The sequence below is a fragment of the Triturus cristatus genome, chromosome 5_2 (assembly GCF_964204655.1).
Source record: "Triturus cristatus chromosome 5_2, aTriCri1.1, whole genome shotgun sequence".
In the NCBI taxonomy this organism is placed as follows: Eukaryota; Metazoa; Chordata; class Amphibia; order Caudata; family Salamandridae; genus Triturus; species Triturus cristatus.
The window spans coordinates 90973459-90987879 of NC_140588.1; the positions used below are offsets into that span (position 1 = coordinate 90973459).

Consider the following 14421-nt stretch of genomic DNA (forward strand, 5'->3'; position numbering starts at 1 on the left):
AACAAATAAATAACTACATCAATATATAAATATTAATTTATATTTTCTCTATTAAATTGTGGTGGCCTAGGTGTCTGCATTTTTTGCCTCCAGTCGGATGTGTATATTCTCCTAACAGATTGTTAATGACATTTGTATCCTCTTTCTTCCCTACAGTATGAATAAACAAGTATTCAAACTACTCTGCTAAAGAAGTATTCCATTTGGTTGCCTCTAACTGTATGTCCACCTACAGAATAATGCCTGTCACTAGAAAAACATGCTCCTTTGTGCATGGAATTAACATGAATTGTCACACGTTGTTTATAATGTGTTTGCTTCCTACTTAGAATTTCTTGAAAACATGGGACATTGTGCACAAATGGCACCAGTCTGCATACTTGATTTCTTCTTCTGTAGATGTTTTTCTGGGAAATTAGCAGCAGGTCAAATACATGTGTTGCATAAATTAGGTTCAATTCATAATTGGATGAACCAATATTCCCAAGATCCAGCCAAAATGTTATTTGAAACTAGGTGGTTTTGCATCATTTGTTATCATTTGTCTTCAATTAATTCTATAAGGCCAAATTATAGACATGTTCACAGGCACGGGACAGAACAATGTGGCTGGTTTCTACAAATGTGGCCTTTCTACAATGTGTATAGAAACAATCTATGTAAAGTAGGCAAAAGAGGTCTAAGCAGCACAGCCTTGGAACTGAAGTAGAGGTTGTCACTCTATGGCTCTTAACTTTTCTGCCTGGTGCAAAAGAATTTAAAGGGTTAGAGTTTAGAGGTGAAATATTAGTTTTATGGGGTAGTTTTTCCAGGATTGGATACCACTCGGCTAGATACATATGGCCTGGTGTTCCCTCATCTGATAATTTAGGGTCTGAAAATACTGGATCCAATTTTGCCTGGCTCATTTTCGAACCTATTACAATATTTCAAACTGCATGAAGGGTACTGCCTATCCTTCACCTAGCTCTCTTCTTCAACAAAGGGAGATCGTGGAATTTTCAGGTTATATCTGGAAAGTTCCTGATCAAGGAACTGTTGATCACAAAACCAGCATCCTTTGGCCAAACTAGGTAAAAAATGTGCATTTCATCCAAGCACTTTGGGAACCTGACTGTTGTTTAGTTTTAAATCTTGATTTTCAGATGACAGTCCGCCTCTTGTTTTAGATTATATCATTAAAAAGTCTGAAATTCAGTCAGGTCTAGATTGCCTTTAAATAAATATTGAACTGTATTTATGTAAATTCTTCTCAGTCGTGAATTATGTCAACCTCTAAAATCATTCCTATATAACACTATTCTTTAATTTTCCTCTTCTAGCTATTGTTGTGTTGTACGTGGCACTCAGAAAGCAGAAGAAGAAGGACACCCTGATGACATCGAAAGAAGACATAAGGGATAATGTCATTCATTACGATGATGAAGGCGGTGGCGAGGAGGATACCCAGGCCTTTGACATTGGTGCTCTGAGAAACCCAAAAGTGATTGAGGAAAACAAAATCCGGAGGGACATAAAACCAGAACCCCGTTGTTTGCCACGTCTAAGACCCCAGGCAGAAGATAATGCAGACATAAGGGATTTTATAATTGTGAGACTGCAGGAACACGACGGGGATCCCAGCGCGCCCCCTTATGACTCACTGGCTACATACGCTTATGAAGGAACTGGCTCAGTAGCAGAGTCCCTGAGCACAATAGAATCACTTACTACAGAGGCAGAACAAGATTATGACTACTTAAGTGACTGGGGGCCTCGTTTTAAGACATTGGCAGAAATGTTTGGGGAGGAGGAAAGTTACAAAGCTGACAAAGTCACCTAAAATTTGCCAAGGAGATTCCAACAAAGAGAACAAACACATACCAAAAGCTTGTGTGACAACTTACCTTTGATTGTACAGAACAACAGCTGCTTGCAGCAGGTTACAATATTTATTAAACTGTCAGTTTAGGTTTGTTTCACAAAGAGAAGATAAATCCTGTAATATATACTGTACTTTTTTGTTACTTTGGAATCACACTGAGACAAGCTCAGGGTTGTTATCTACAACTTACAGACATGACAACCTAGGAAAGCGATGGCTTTCTGGCATCACGGTGGAAAGAGTGATAGATTTTTCTTAATTCCACTTAAGTGCCTATTGAAACTTTTATCATTTTAAGTGGTATGGACTCCGCTGTGACGAGATTGCAGGATCGTAAAATACACATCCAAGAAAATGTGTCATGTTTGTGTCAAGAAGCAATAGCACCAAGTTGACTTTAAAACACTTTGAAGAAGCATCCTGGAATATAACCAGCTGCTACCACAGAACTGTGCAGGACTTTTATTATTATTTTACTATTCGTATGCAAGTTGTTTTTGTTTCACCTAAATATTAAATCACGTTTCTTCAGGCCACCAATCAGTGACATTGTCTACTGTGCATTATTTAATCCAAAGTGTGCTCTGAGGCTTAACATGTTCTATGTGAGCATTGCATTACAGTATTTCAAATATTTATCATGTATTGCACTTTTGAAAAGAAAAGGTAAGAGATCAGGATCCACCATTTCTGTCACTCAACCACACCTACAGAATGCACAAGTACCTGAAGTGGACTACTTTGATCCAGCAGACACTGAATGGTTCAATACTAATTTAAATGTTGTTTTGATGTTGTTTCATTGAATAACTCTCTCTATGCACAGTTTTCTCTCATGTGTCCTTTTTACAATGTTTGCTCTCAGCTTGTTTTGTTTACACTCTTAGGGAACAATGTGCATGTATTATTTTGCTCCCAAGCTAGAATACACATTTTACAACAAGCAGTCCTCCAGAAATGTTTTGTTTCCATGTGAGGCAAAAAAACTCTCCAAATAGAGCTTATATGTTTGTGTTACTACATCAGCTGTTCTTTAGCACGAAAGTCTGCATTCAATTTTGTAACCATCGACAGTCAACAAACCATGTATCCATATTGGAGCAGATCATTTAAATTGCACTAGTGACTAAGAGTTTTGCATTGGGCGACACTATTTTGTATCAGCGGTGTGCCAATATGTTCACCAACTGGTACCCAATCTCATTTTACATAAGTCTATCCTTGCAAAGGTCACCGTCCAATTTCTGCCACTGTTTCAAAATTGCTTAGTGTGAGTACAAAATTGCCCAGTTAACGTGAGAATGGTGACTATTGAGCACATGCATTGACAGAAAGGAGAACTCCAGGGAATCTTGCACAATTTTAAAAGCTTGGTCTGAACATCATGGCAGTCCATCGAGATAATGCATTAGATGTTGAGCATTAAAGTAAGTAAATGTCAAACAAGTTAAGAAATGAAGAACTCAAAGATGATCACCAAGGGTGCAGATAAAAAGAAAAAGAAAAATGTAAAAAGAAAATTAAGAAAATTGCACCAGAGGTACAAAAGCTATGCAGGAAGAAAAAAAGACACTGACAAAGACATATGGTTGAAAGCTAATTAAAATCAGAAAACTGACCCAAATACTTTCTCAACTAGGTACTTGGTACGACCAGTAACCAACCTCTGAGATAAGTTAGTTAGACTGAATATGATTGTTGAATTGAATTTGAATTTAAAATTTGAATTGAATTTAAAAACATTTCTATAGCGCACTTTTACCATGCGGTTTCTTGGCGCTGTTAGATTGTGAGAAGCAGGCAGGAGCAGAGGGGAATTTAAGCATTGTAGGCTCGGGGAAAAAGAAAAGTTTTAAGACCCTTCCGGAACTCAGTGTAGGAAGATGACATACGGAGTTCCGGGGGGAGGGAGTTCCAAAATGCTGGAGCAAGCACTGCAAATTTCGTACCGCCAGTCTTTTTCTTGCTGAAGCGGGGGATGGTTAACAAAGCCTGATGAGTAGACCTAAGCTCTCGTCCAGGTATGTAGGGGGTGATGGCAGAACAGATAAATTCCGGGGCAGTGCCTGTTTTAGCCTGGAAAGTGGTGCAGCCAAGCTTGAACAGAGCACGCTCTTTCACCGGCAGCCAGTGCAAGGCCTGCAATAGGGGAGTAGCTCTATGGTATTTAGGCAGGCCATGAATCAGGCGGGCAGCCTGATTCTGCACTAGCTGCAAACGGCGAATGGCGTAGGCTGGAGCGCCATTGTAAATGATGTTCCCATAATCGAGGCGCGAAAGCACCATGGCCATCACTATAATTTTTAGAGCGGGTAAAGAAAAAAAACGAGATTGTTGGAGGAAGTGAAGCTCTCTACCTTCGTATTTTGGAGATAGAAAAATGCAATTAGGATCAAACTACATACTGAACGTGTGCAGGGTCCATGGCACTCAGGGAATGCAAAGAGGAGACAAGAGTAAATACTGGCTATTGGGTTTAAAAAGCTCCAAAAGAGATGACGGAGCAATGTAAGACATGACCACAAGCACACACACCTATGGCTAAATTAATAATAGATGCTGGCTCCAGGTAAGATTTTTACCTTCAGGATACAGGGTCATTTAGAGGTGGGTAGAAACGTAATATCTGCCAAAATTTGCAGGATGAAACTTCTGCCTTCCTCTTGTTTCCCCCCCTTTATTTAATGGATGGGAAAGTGGTTGTCTGATGGGGATGCCAGCACAAGGTCCACAGCCTGAAAGACCATTCCTGCCTGCACTATTTGTTGCTGCTTCTTATCTGTCCATATCTCCATACAAACAATAAGCATTCCCATCTCAACCATTGCAGTCCCTGTGGGAAAATGCTCAGAATTGTCCCCGTATGCATTCAGGAAACAATCAGCTTGTGACATTAGCTAAGTAAAGGATTTTCTGGCATGCTGCTATGTCAGGGTGTACCAGACAACATTTTTGTTTCCAAAAAATGACTGTGTTCATCATTGTGCCTCTAGTATTTATGATATTAGGAATTCTGATATGTTCACTTGCAACATGAAGACTAGTTGCAAAGAGTTAATCAGCCTTATTTAGTTTTTCATAGAAGCAGTTTTTATATGCATACGAAATTGGGTTATTTGTTGAGGGGGGTGAAACTCTACTCAAGTTACAACCACAGTCCTTGTCAGGGTGAACCAAAAAAAGTCACTAAATTCACCTTTGCTTAACCCTCTGGTAGCTTGGCACAAAAGCAGTCAGGCGTGACTTAGAGGCAATGTGTAAAGTATTTATGCAGCACACGCACAGTAATAAAGTGGAAACACCACAAGATAAATCCCACATCAATCTAGAAAAATTGAGTAAACTTTAATAAATAAAATGACACCAAAACAGCAAAAATCCAGAACCGGAGTTATGCAGTTTCAAAGGAAAATAGTGTTTAGAAGCAAATATCACCAATTGCATTAATCTGGTCGCACTGGACCGGGACAAAGTCACAAGTTCAGAACATCTGCGATGGGATGTGGACCAGGTAGAGGACTCAGTATGGAGTGCTGAAATAGTACCTTCTGCACTTTGGTATCAAGATGCAAAGTGTTTGTCGGTTTGCCCCATGCGGACATGGTAAGTGCTGTCAAAGCAGCTGCTCAGGAGCTGTCGCACTGCATCAGGGCGATGAAGCCAATGGTCCAGGGCTGCGTTGCAGAGGCTTGCGTTGAAATGTGTTGCGCTGGTCGGTGCTAGGAAATCTGCAGATCAGGAGCTGCGATGTGAGGCCTTCCAGCAAGGTGCATTGAGCTGTATCACTTATAATGAAGCCACTTGATTGGAGCTGGCAATGCAAGGATTTTGTTGCTTCGGTTTTAAGGCAGCCACTGATCCGGAGCTGGGCATGTGAGGAATTGCGTTGAGATACATCATGCTGCATCGGTTCCCATGTAGCCACTGGTCAAGTGCCTGTTGTGTCCCATTAGTTCAGAACAGGAGGCCAGTCGACTGACCTTTGGAGCAGCAAGGCAGGCCTCAGGAAGCAGCAGGCAGCACCAAATTAGCTGGGTAGTCCTCAGGCAGCTGGGCAGTCCTCAAACAGCTGGGTAGTCCTCAGGCAGCTGGCTAGCCCTTCTCCTTGTAGAGTCCATAGGTCTAGAATTGGGTCTCACGGTCAAATATTTGTACCTGGTGCTGACTTTGAAGTGAGAGAAACTTGTAGACTTACCCATACATTTGGTTTTGGAATTTCCTTCCTTTCCCTGCCCAGGTCCCAAGATGTCCGGAGTGACAAAAGGCTAGTGTGAAGTTCTTTGTTAGTGCAAAGTGTGGTAGGTATCATCCCTGCCCCCACCCATCCTGCTAGAATGGCCCATCCTGCCAACACCCAGTCCCTCGTTGTGATACACTCTGGGAAGCATACACGAAGGACAACTGCCAACTACACAGATTCATGTGAACCACTTTCTAAAAGTGGCATTTTCTGAAACGTCTTAAAATCCGACTTTTCCATTAAAGAGAATTTTAAATTACAATTCTTTGAAACTAAACTTGACTTTTCTACCTGTTCCCAATCAAACATTAGCACTAATTAAATGTAATAATGTAGCCCAATGTTAGCCTGTGGATTATCCTGTTATTCTCACAGTAGTGAAAAGCAAATGTAGGAGTTTTTTACTACTAGGACATGCCATATTAGCACATGTCCTAACTTTTAAATTCTATGCACCTTACCATATGGGCTGTTTAGTGTCTACCTAAGGGGTGATTTATATGTATAGAAAGGGGAGGCTTAGGCCTGGCCAAAGTTTTTTTTTTGACGAATTGAATTGCCAGTTTGAAAATGCACACAGGCTGCAATGGCAGGCCGGAGACATATTTTGAAGGGCTACTAGAGTGGGTGGCACAAAAAGTGCAGCAGATCCATTAATAACATTTAGTTTACAGGCCTGAAAACAATATGACGATGGAGTCAATGCCCATGCGCACTATTGTCCAAAGGAGGAGCCACCTATCCCGTGACTTCCAAAGACTTTCCAGGACAACATCAAAGTGCAAACATCCGGGCCCAACACCCGATGGCGATCTATGCATAAGTGTGCAGATCTACAGCTCTACATGCCAAGAACAGATGCATACTGGTAAGTAGAATTCCCTTACAGGCCTGGGTACCCGTGGTGCCATATACAAGGGACCTACAAGTAAATTAAATGTACCAGTCTGGTGTAAGCCAATCGTACCATGTTTTAGGGGAGACAGCACAAGCACTTTAGCACTGGTTAGCAGTGGTAAAGTGCACTGATGCACTGAGTCCAAAAAGCCAACAAAAACAGGTTCAGAAAGCAGGAGAGGTGAAGGCAAAAAGTGTGGGGTAACCCTGCAGAGAGGGCCAAGTCCAACAAAAGGTTAACTGGGTCTCTTAATGTCACCATTTCCTTCAATTATTTGAGGGAACCTTTCATCTTATACTTTTTCTCTGCCTTTTGCTAGATCAGCTTCAAAGTTTACCTCTGTTATGGCCCAATTACATATTTGGTTCACTCCTATTGCTCTTCATTACACTCTTATAACTCTCTTGAAGTCATACTTATAGGTTATTCAGAGCACCTTCCCTGTATCATTTAATTTAATATACTCCTCCATCTGTTGTTAATATTCTGTTTTGTATAACCTTTATTTCTTTAATATGTTGTTTTCAACCTTCTGTGTCTTACTCATTCTAGATGCCCCACCCTGATATTGCAGTCACAAATTACTGGGGGGTGTAGCTGAATATTATAATATGGCCTACATCTATTTAGTATTGATGCATTTATATTCCAAATCACACCAGTTCTGGAGTATGTCTGGGGAAAGTGGGGAAAAAGATACATTCTTTCTCTGTTTGAGGTGTGTTTCTCCAGACATTATGCACAGAGAATCCCCAGAGGGCCTGATCATACAGCGAGACATTCCACTGCTTGTATATTTTTCTTGAGAGTGCTTGTCTAGTGTTGTTTGCAGAAACTATTTTGAATTCTCCTGCAGATATAAGATTGCTGACTAGTGTATCCTGTATGATCGCTATTACTTTGGTTAGCAATGTTTCCTGTTTATTATGTGGGAAATAAGTGATTATAAGTGTCACTTCTTTGCCCTCCAGCTCAACTTTGAGAATAATGTATATTTCCTCCTTTCTATCCTATATTACCTCCGTAATTTTTAAAGTAAGATCTCTTCAGGTAGAGATAATTCCACACTCTCTTTCTGTCTGTCTAACGCAAAATATTAGGTAGTGTGTTCCTTGTTTGTTGAGGCTCTTGACTACCGAATGTGTCTCTTTTAGGCATATCATATCAGAGGATTCACATACAACAGCTTGTCAGATATTATGATGTTTCATTGGGGGGATTAATTCCCCTTTTGTTCCTGGTAAGTAAGCATACCACTTTCATTAGGAGTGTGAATCACCAGTTCCGCCTGTCTCTCCAATTCTTTCTGTTACATCTTGCACATTTTTCTTTTGGCATAGCACATTTAAATACTCTTAGCCACACTCCCTTTCCCCTTCTGCTTCTCCCTCCTTTCCCTACAAATTTCAGTATATAGTCTATCCTCCCTGACAATATAACTTCCAAAGAGTGGTCAATTAGAATGCCCAAGTGTGTTTGTGAAGCTACACTCATGAGTAGCATTTTAAGTCTTGTCCTCCCCACCTCCTTGCCTGAAAATGGTCCTTTGATATTGCTGTTGTTGTACTGACTTATTTGGAGTCCCATCTCCCCTGTCCTTTACCTTTTCAAAAGGACAGTCTGCCACAGCAAGAGCGGCAACAATTTTGATTGACCACAAACAGGCCAGGAGAGTAACCGGGAATCACACCTGGCTGTCAACCTTCACTGAAATATGCCTCACAAAGGTTCAAAGGCCTAAGCCTTCCCCTCTATAATGATTCCCTGGTGCCAACCTTATGAGACCCACTAACTCACTTTACAATGATCCCAGACCCCAGTGGCCAGTAGCTCGTCTTGGAATGAAAGAAACCTTTGATGTGTAAATGAGGATGCTCTGCCCCCCTTTCTCCAGTGTGTGTGTTCCCACCTAGGCAGGAAGGTCAGCAATCCACACCTTCTGCCTGGTTGTTGCAGTCCTCACGTCCACTAGTCTTTCCAGAGGTAAACATCATTTTGTACGCAGTCATTCCACGCCTACCATTACTATGCATGCTTTACTACACATGCGCTATATTAACGTGTAGCCATTTCTACGCATGTTATTACAACGCATGCATTGTAAAGCGAACCACATCATTGTGAGGAAACTGATGCGTTTCCTCACAACGATGTGCAACGATGACCGCTTCTCTGAAGATGCAGGAAGGAGAACAAAGGACACGAGGAGAGAGGTAAGAGGGGCTATTTTTAAGGGTTTAGGGTAGGGGTATTAAGGTAGTGTTGTGTTTGATGAGTAGTGTTTTGGGGTTAGGGTAGTGTCGGGGGGTCGTGTAGGGGAGTGTTTGGGTGTAGGGACAGGATCGGGGTGGGGGAGGGTCGTGCTGGGGTAGTGTTTTAAGGTTTAGTGTAGTGTTGTGGTGTTTGTATAGTGTAGGGTATTGTTTTAGGTTTAAGGGTAGTGTTGGGGTGTCGTGTATGGTAGTTTTGTAGTGTAGGAAGCGGACTGGGGAAGGGTGAGGGTCATGCATGGGGTAGTGTTTTAGGGTTTAGGGTAGTGTTGGGCGGTTGTGCAGGGTAGTGTTTGAGTGTAGGGACTGGAGTGGGGGTCGGGGGAGGGTTGTACAGGGGGTAGTGTTTTAGGTTTTAGGGCAGTGTTATGGGGTGGTGTAGTGTAGGGTAGTGGTTTAGGGTTTAGGGTAGTGTTGGGGGTTGTGAAGGGTAGTGTTTGAGAGTAGGGACAGTACTGGGGTAGGGGCAGGGTCGTGTTGGGGTTAGTGATTTAGGGTTTAGGGTAGTGTAGTGGTGTTTGAGTAGTGTAGCGTATTGGTAATTTTTTTGAGTTTGTTTTGTGTAGGATAGTGTATTTAGTATTTAGCGTAGTGTTGTGGTAAATGTCTGTTTTTATTAATATGCAAGTTTTAGTGTTTTGTGTAGTGTCGGGGGGTTGTGATGGGTAGTGAATGAGTGAAGGGAACGGAGTGGTGGAATGTGTAGGTTCGTGCAGGGGGTAGTGATTTAGGGATAAGGGTAGTGTAGTGGTGTTTCAGTAGTGTAGGGTAGTGTAGTGTTTGAGTTTTTTGGTAGTGTTTTTCATTTTTAGATGTGTAGGGTAGTGTATTTCTATTTATTATTTAAAGTAGTGTTGGGTTTTAAACATTTTCAAAAAGGGCTTAAATGTCTTTTTTTTAATATGACACGTTATTCCGCATTCCAATTTTATTACTAGGGAAGTTTTTACTTTGTATACATTAACACTTTCAATGTAATGGTATGCGAAGCAAAACCGTGCGTAGTAACGGTTATTGCTAAGTAATAACCGCGTAGTAATAGCATGCGAAGTAATGGCATGCGAAATAACGTGTCATATTCCTTTCCAGATCCTGGACTTCCAAAATGGAACCAACAGCCTTCCATGTTATGTACCATGCACAGGCACACATATATCCCAGCATGCTAAACACAAGTATTATGCACAATCCGGCGCCACACACGGTCACTATATAGGCCAAGGGTGCATGAAGTACATAGCAGTGTAACTTTACTTGAGTGGGCTGGTAGGCCTGTTCACAATCCTAAATGTATGGCATTTAAAGAAGACTCAGAGTGTGGCATTTCTACTGACTATAGCGGATGTTATTTTACTTTTGACCAGCCCATCCCATAGTTATCTGTCACGTCTGAAGCTAGTGCTAGGATTGTTTCTCATAACCTTCCTCAATGAAGAATGTGATAGTGCTTTTATTAATTCGCAAATGTCAGCAGACTCTGTGTTAAATGTGGTCATGCATGGTATAGTGTCATCTGATTTGTTGGAATTACCCTGGGCATGAAAGATCTCCTTCCTATCCCTAAATTTAGCTCTTTGTACTGCTTTCACTAAAACTCAAGTAGAGTAACCCCTTTCTTTGAATCTTTCTACCATGTGATATTTGTCACGATCACTGCAACTACCCTTGGCACATAGTACATCCTCTTAGGGGAGGCTCCATTTTAACTTTCCTGAATGGCTGCTCTTGACATGGACCATGCATGCCACACTGTGAGCTTACAATAAAGAGAGGTGGTTAATTTATTGCCCACAATATACATTTTATACATTGAAATAATGTAATTATTTTAATGTTAATTCCTATGTGGTATTATTTAATTTCCCTGCCTCCATTGTTTTATATGGGAGAGTGTTGCAGTACCTTTCAGTGGGCATACATAGTGCTTGACTAATACTAATAAGGAGCTCATGTTAGATGTGAAGGACATCTAACCTGAGCTTCAATTGGAATTCCATAGAGCATATTATCAAGCCCATTATCGCCGTTTTAGCGACAGTTTTCTGCCGCTAAAGCGGCGATAATTGTATCGCCTGTGTTGATAATATGCCCCATAGATGGTTTGGAACATCCTCTTCTTTAAAACAGGACTTTGAACCTTCTTGCCTGGAAAGTGTCAGGTGAGCTCATGAAGTCTCTGGGCTTTCGGCGCAGGCTTCTTCTCACCTCCAAAAGTCATGGGATCCTGGTACACACTATAGATACAACGGCATCTGGAAAAGACGGTTTTGTTGGTGCTTAGAAAGGAACCTGGATTCCATGGAGGCTCCTATTGTGCATGTAGCCAATTTTCTTATTGAACAATTTGGAAGAGGTCTTTCCTATAGGTCAATTAACTGTTATAGATCAGCCATTTCTGCGTGTCACTCCATTTTAAATGGTAGAACTATCAGCAAGAATTCAATAATATGAAGATTTATGAAAAGCATCAGGCTTAAAAGACCTCCTAAACCTAAATACAAAGTTCTATGGGACGTTAACATATTACTTGACCTCTTTTGTAACTGGCCTAATAATAACCTCGTAGATAATAAAAAAACTCTCCATTAAACTAGCTTCTCTCCTATGTCTAATAGCCTGCCATAAAGTTTTGGTTGCTAAAGCACTGGAAATATCTAACAGATCATATGACGCCTTCGGGATCAGATTGGAAATTATCAAGAGAACAAAAACAATGTCTGATATGAATTTTTTAACCAAGATTCGATGCTTGCAAACAATTATGAGTGGTAGATTGCATGAAGGAGTATGATTCAAGGATGAATAAACATCGCATCATTAGTGTTAACCAGCTTCTTATTTCTTTTGTTAAACCCTTCAAATCTGTCTCTTCTTCTTCCATAGCTAGATGGGTTAAACTGGCTATGCAATTGGCAGGCAATGATCTTCATAAATTTCAAGCACATTCTTTAAGCGGCACTATGGCTAGCCAATCTTTTTGGAAAGGAGGTAAGTTTGATGACATTCTTAAGGCAGCAGACTGGTCCAGTTCCTATACCTTTGCAAAAAATTACTGCAAACCTGTTGAACACATGTCTGACGTAGTTTTACTAGACTACCAACATGCATAATGGTAGCCTCCGGTCTAGTAATGAAATTGTGATTCTCCTACTACCATGACCAGAATGTCTGGATTTTATTAAAGGCACAGAGGCTAACATTATCCCAACCCTCCCTCCTGGGAGTGCATTTTAACATCTTATTAATTTATTGCATTTGTCTGGATCTTTGAGTTTTAATTATGTTAATGTTTTGTTAAGAACATAACTCAGTTTTTCATTACATTTTGCCTTTAATATGCACTATTTATTATCACCAATTTTCTTACCCCCTTTACATTGGGCGTTAAGTACAATTCCTAATGTTTTAGCCCTTTTCAGATAATTCAACTTAATTGGCTCCTCATCAAGAATCAGTTCAACCAAGTCTAAACATCACACCTTCTTACTTCTTGGAATTCTTCACTGCCTGAAGGAGAAGTTTTTGCCATCTTGATACTATCGCTTGGAATTCCTTACCTTTTAGAAGAACTTTACCTTTTTTCTCATTGCATTTAAAAGAGGCATGTCTGTGTGTTCTTGTCGCCATCGTAACATATGAACCTCTTAGAGCTTTGCTTTGTGATGTTTACTTTAAAATGGCCGCTTGAAGTTGCATTAAAGGAATAATGCACAATGTTAGCCTCTGTGTCTTTAATGAAATTCAGATTCTCTGGTCATGGTAATAGGAGAATCGCAATTTCCCTGCCTCCATTGTTTTCTATGGGAGAGTGTTGCTGTACCTTTCAGTGGTCATACGTAGTGCTTGACTTAGTCCACAGATAAACTGGAGTACATGTACACCTGTTTTAACACTTTTATGGCATTTGTAATGTTAAAAGTGTAGCTTGTGACCAGTAATGGCCTTACTCTTTTTTGGGTGTATTTGCTTTAGCATGTCCCTCCCTCAACCCTTTCTAAAGTTTTCCTAAACCCTTACTAAGTAGAAGTAAACAGCCCTAATTTTCCAGCCACTACTTCTTTTCCCTCCCACATTTACTACTGAAACATCTTCCCCACTGTGCAAATCCAATTTGCATGTCCATGGTGCAAAAGTGTGTGTGATGCCCGGTCTGTGCATTAGTGCAGAAATTGGGAGCTGCTGCAGGCCTTTTTAAATAAATATTACTCTGTGCTGCTTTCTTTTCCTTGCATAACACCTTGCAACATCTTCCCAATGCTAGCACAAATTATTTTAATAGAGCCTCCCAGATAACATGACATAACTCTATTAACATTATGGGCATCATAATGCTTAAATACTTCTTCCTCTTTCCTAAGAGTCCAGTGCAAATACATGTAATAATATGTGTTAAGGTCACATTACCTAAGCCACAATGGGTACAAATCACAAGCTGCATGTTAGACCTGTTAGCCTTAGGGTGGTTTCCCCCCCCAAACTGTTTGCCTTCACACTCCTATTTTTCTGAAAGTGCTTGTGCCCACTCCCTAAAACTTAGTAATATTGAGTTATGACTGACTGTTACATATAATTTGCTTGTAAGACCCTAGCAAAGTGCTATACCATATACCCAAAATGAAGGTAAATTAAATGCAAATAGTGGGCCTGAGGCACTTATTGTACCACCCGCTTAAGTAGCTCTTTAATACATGTGCCAGGTCTGCCATTGCAGCAGGCATGTAGTTTTAAACTGCCAATTCGAATGGACACACTATGTATAAATATTGACCCCTTAGACCCAACCCTTCAGTACACTACTAATCAGGTGGATATTACAGAGGCAGGGCGCCCTGCTGCTCCGCTGATTGAGACCTGCCCTGCTTGTTGGGAAGGAAGACTGGACCTTCATCCCGGGCTGAAGTGACTCCAAGGGTCAGCTGACTGACCTGTTAGAATTCCTGGGCCATAGCAAGCTCCAGATGCCTCCCTGCCCAGTTTCCCTGCTGCTGGACATGCAACTGGACATACCTGAGCACTGTTGGCCTCTGCTGGCGTGAGTTCCAGACCTCCAAGAGGTGACCTCCGGGTGCTGGACTTTCGGTGTAGCATCAATTGAGCTCCTTCCTGAAGAAGGGAAGAAAGCCTCAGGTTTTGAGATCTTCGCAGCCAC

The 14421-nt window shown here is 41.1% G+C and overlaps 1 protein-coding gene across 1 annotated transcript in view; it reads left to right on the top strand.

Moving 5' to 3' along the window:
- CDH12 (cadherin 12) overlaps positions 1–2402 on the top strand; it is a 2012840-nt gene extending 2010438 nt beyond the window's left edge. Inside the window, exon 14 of the mRNA XM_085606875.1 lies at positions 1323–2402. Within this exon, the coding sequence (XP_085463001.1) occupies positions 1323–1822 (500 nt within the window). The 3' untranslated portion in view covers positions 1823–2402. The remainder of the gene's footprint in view (positions 1–1322) is intronic.
- The last annotated feature ends 12019 nt before the right edge of the window (positions 2403–14421 follow it).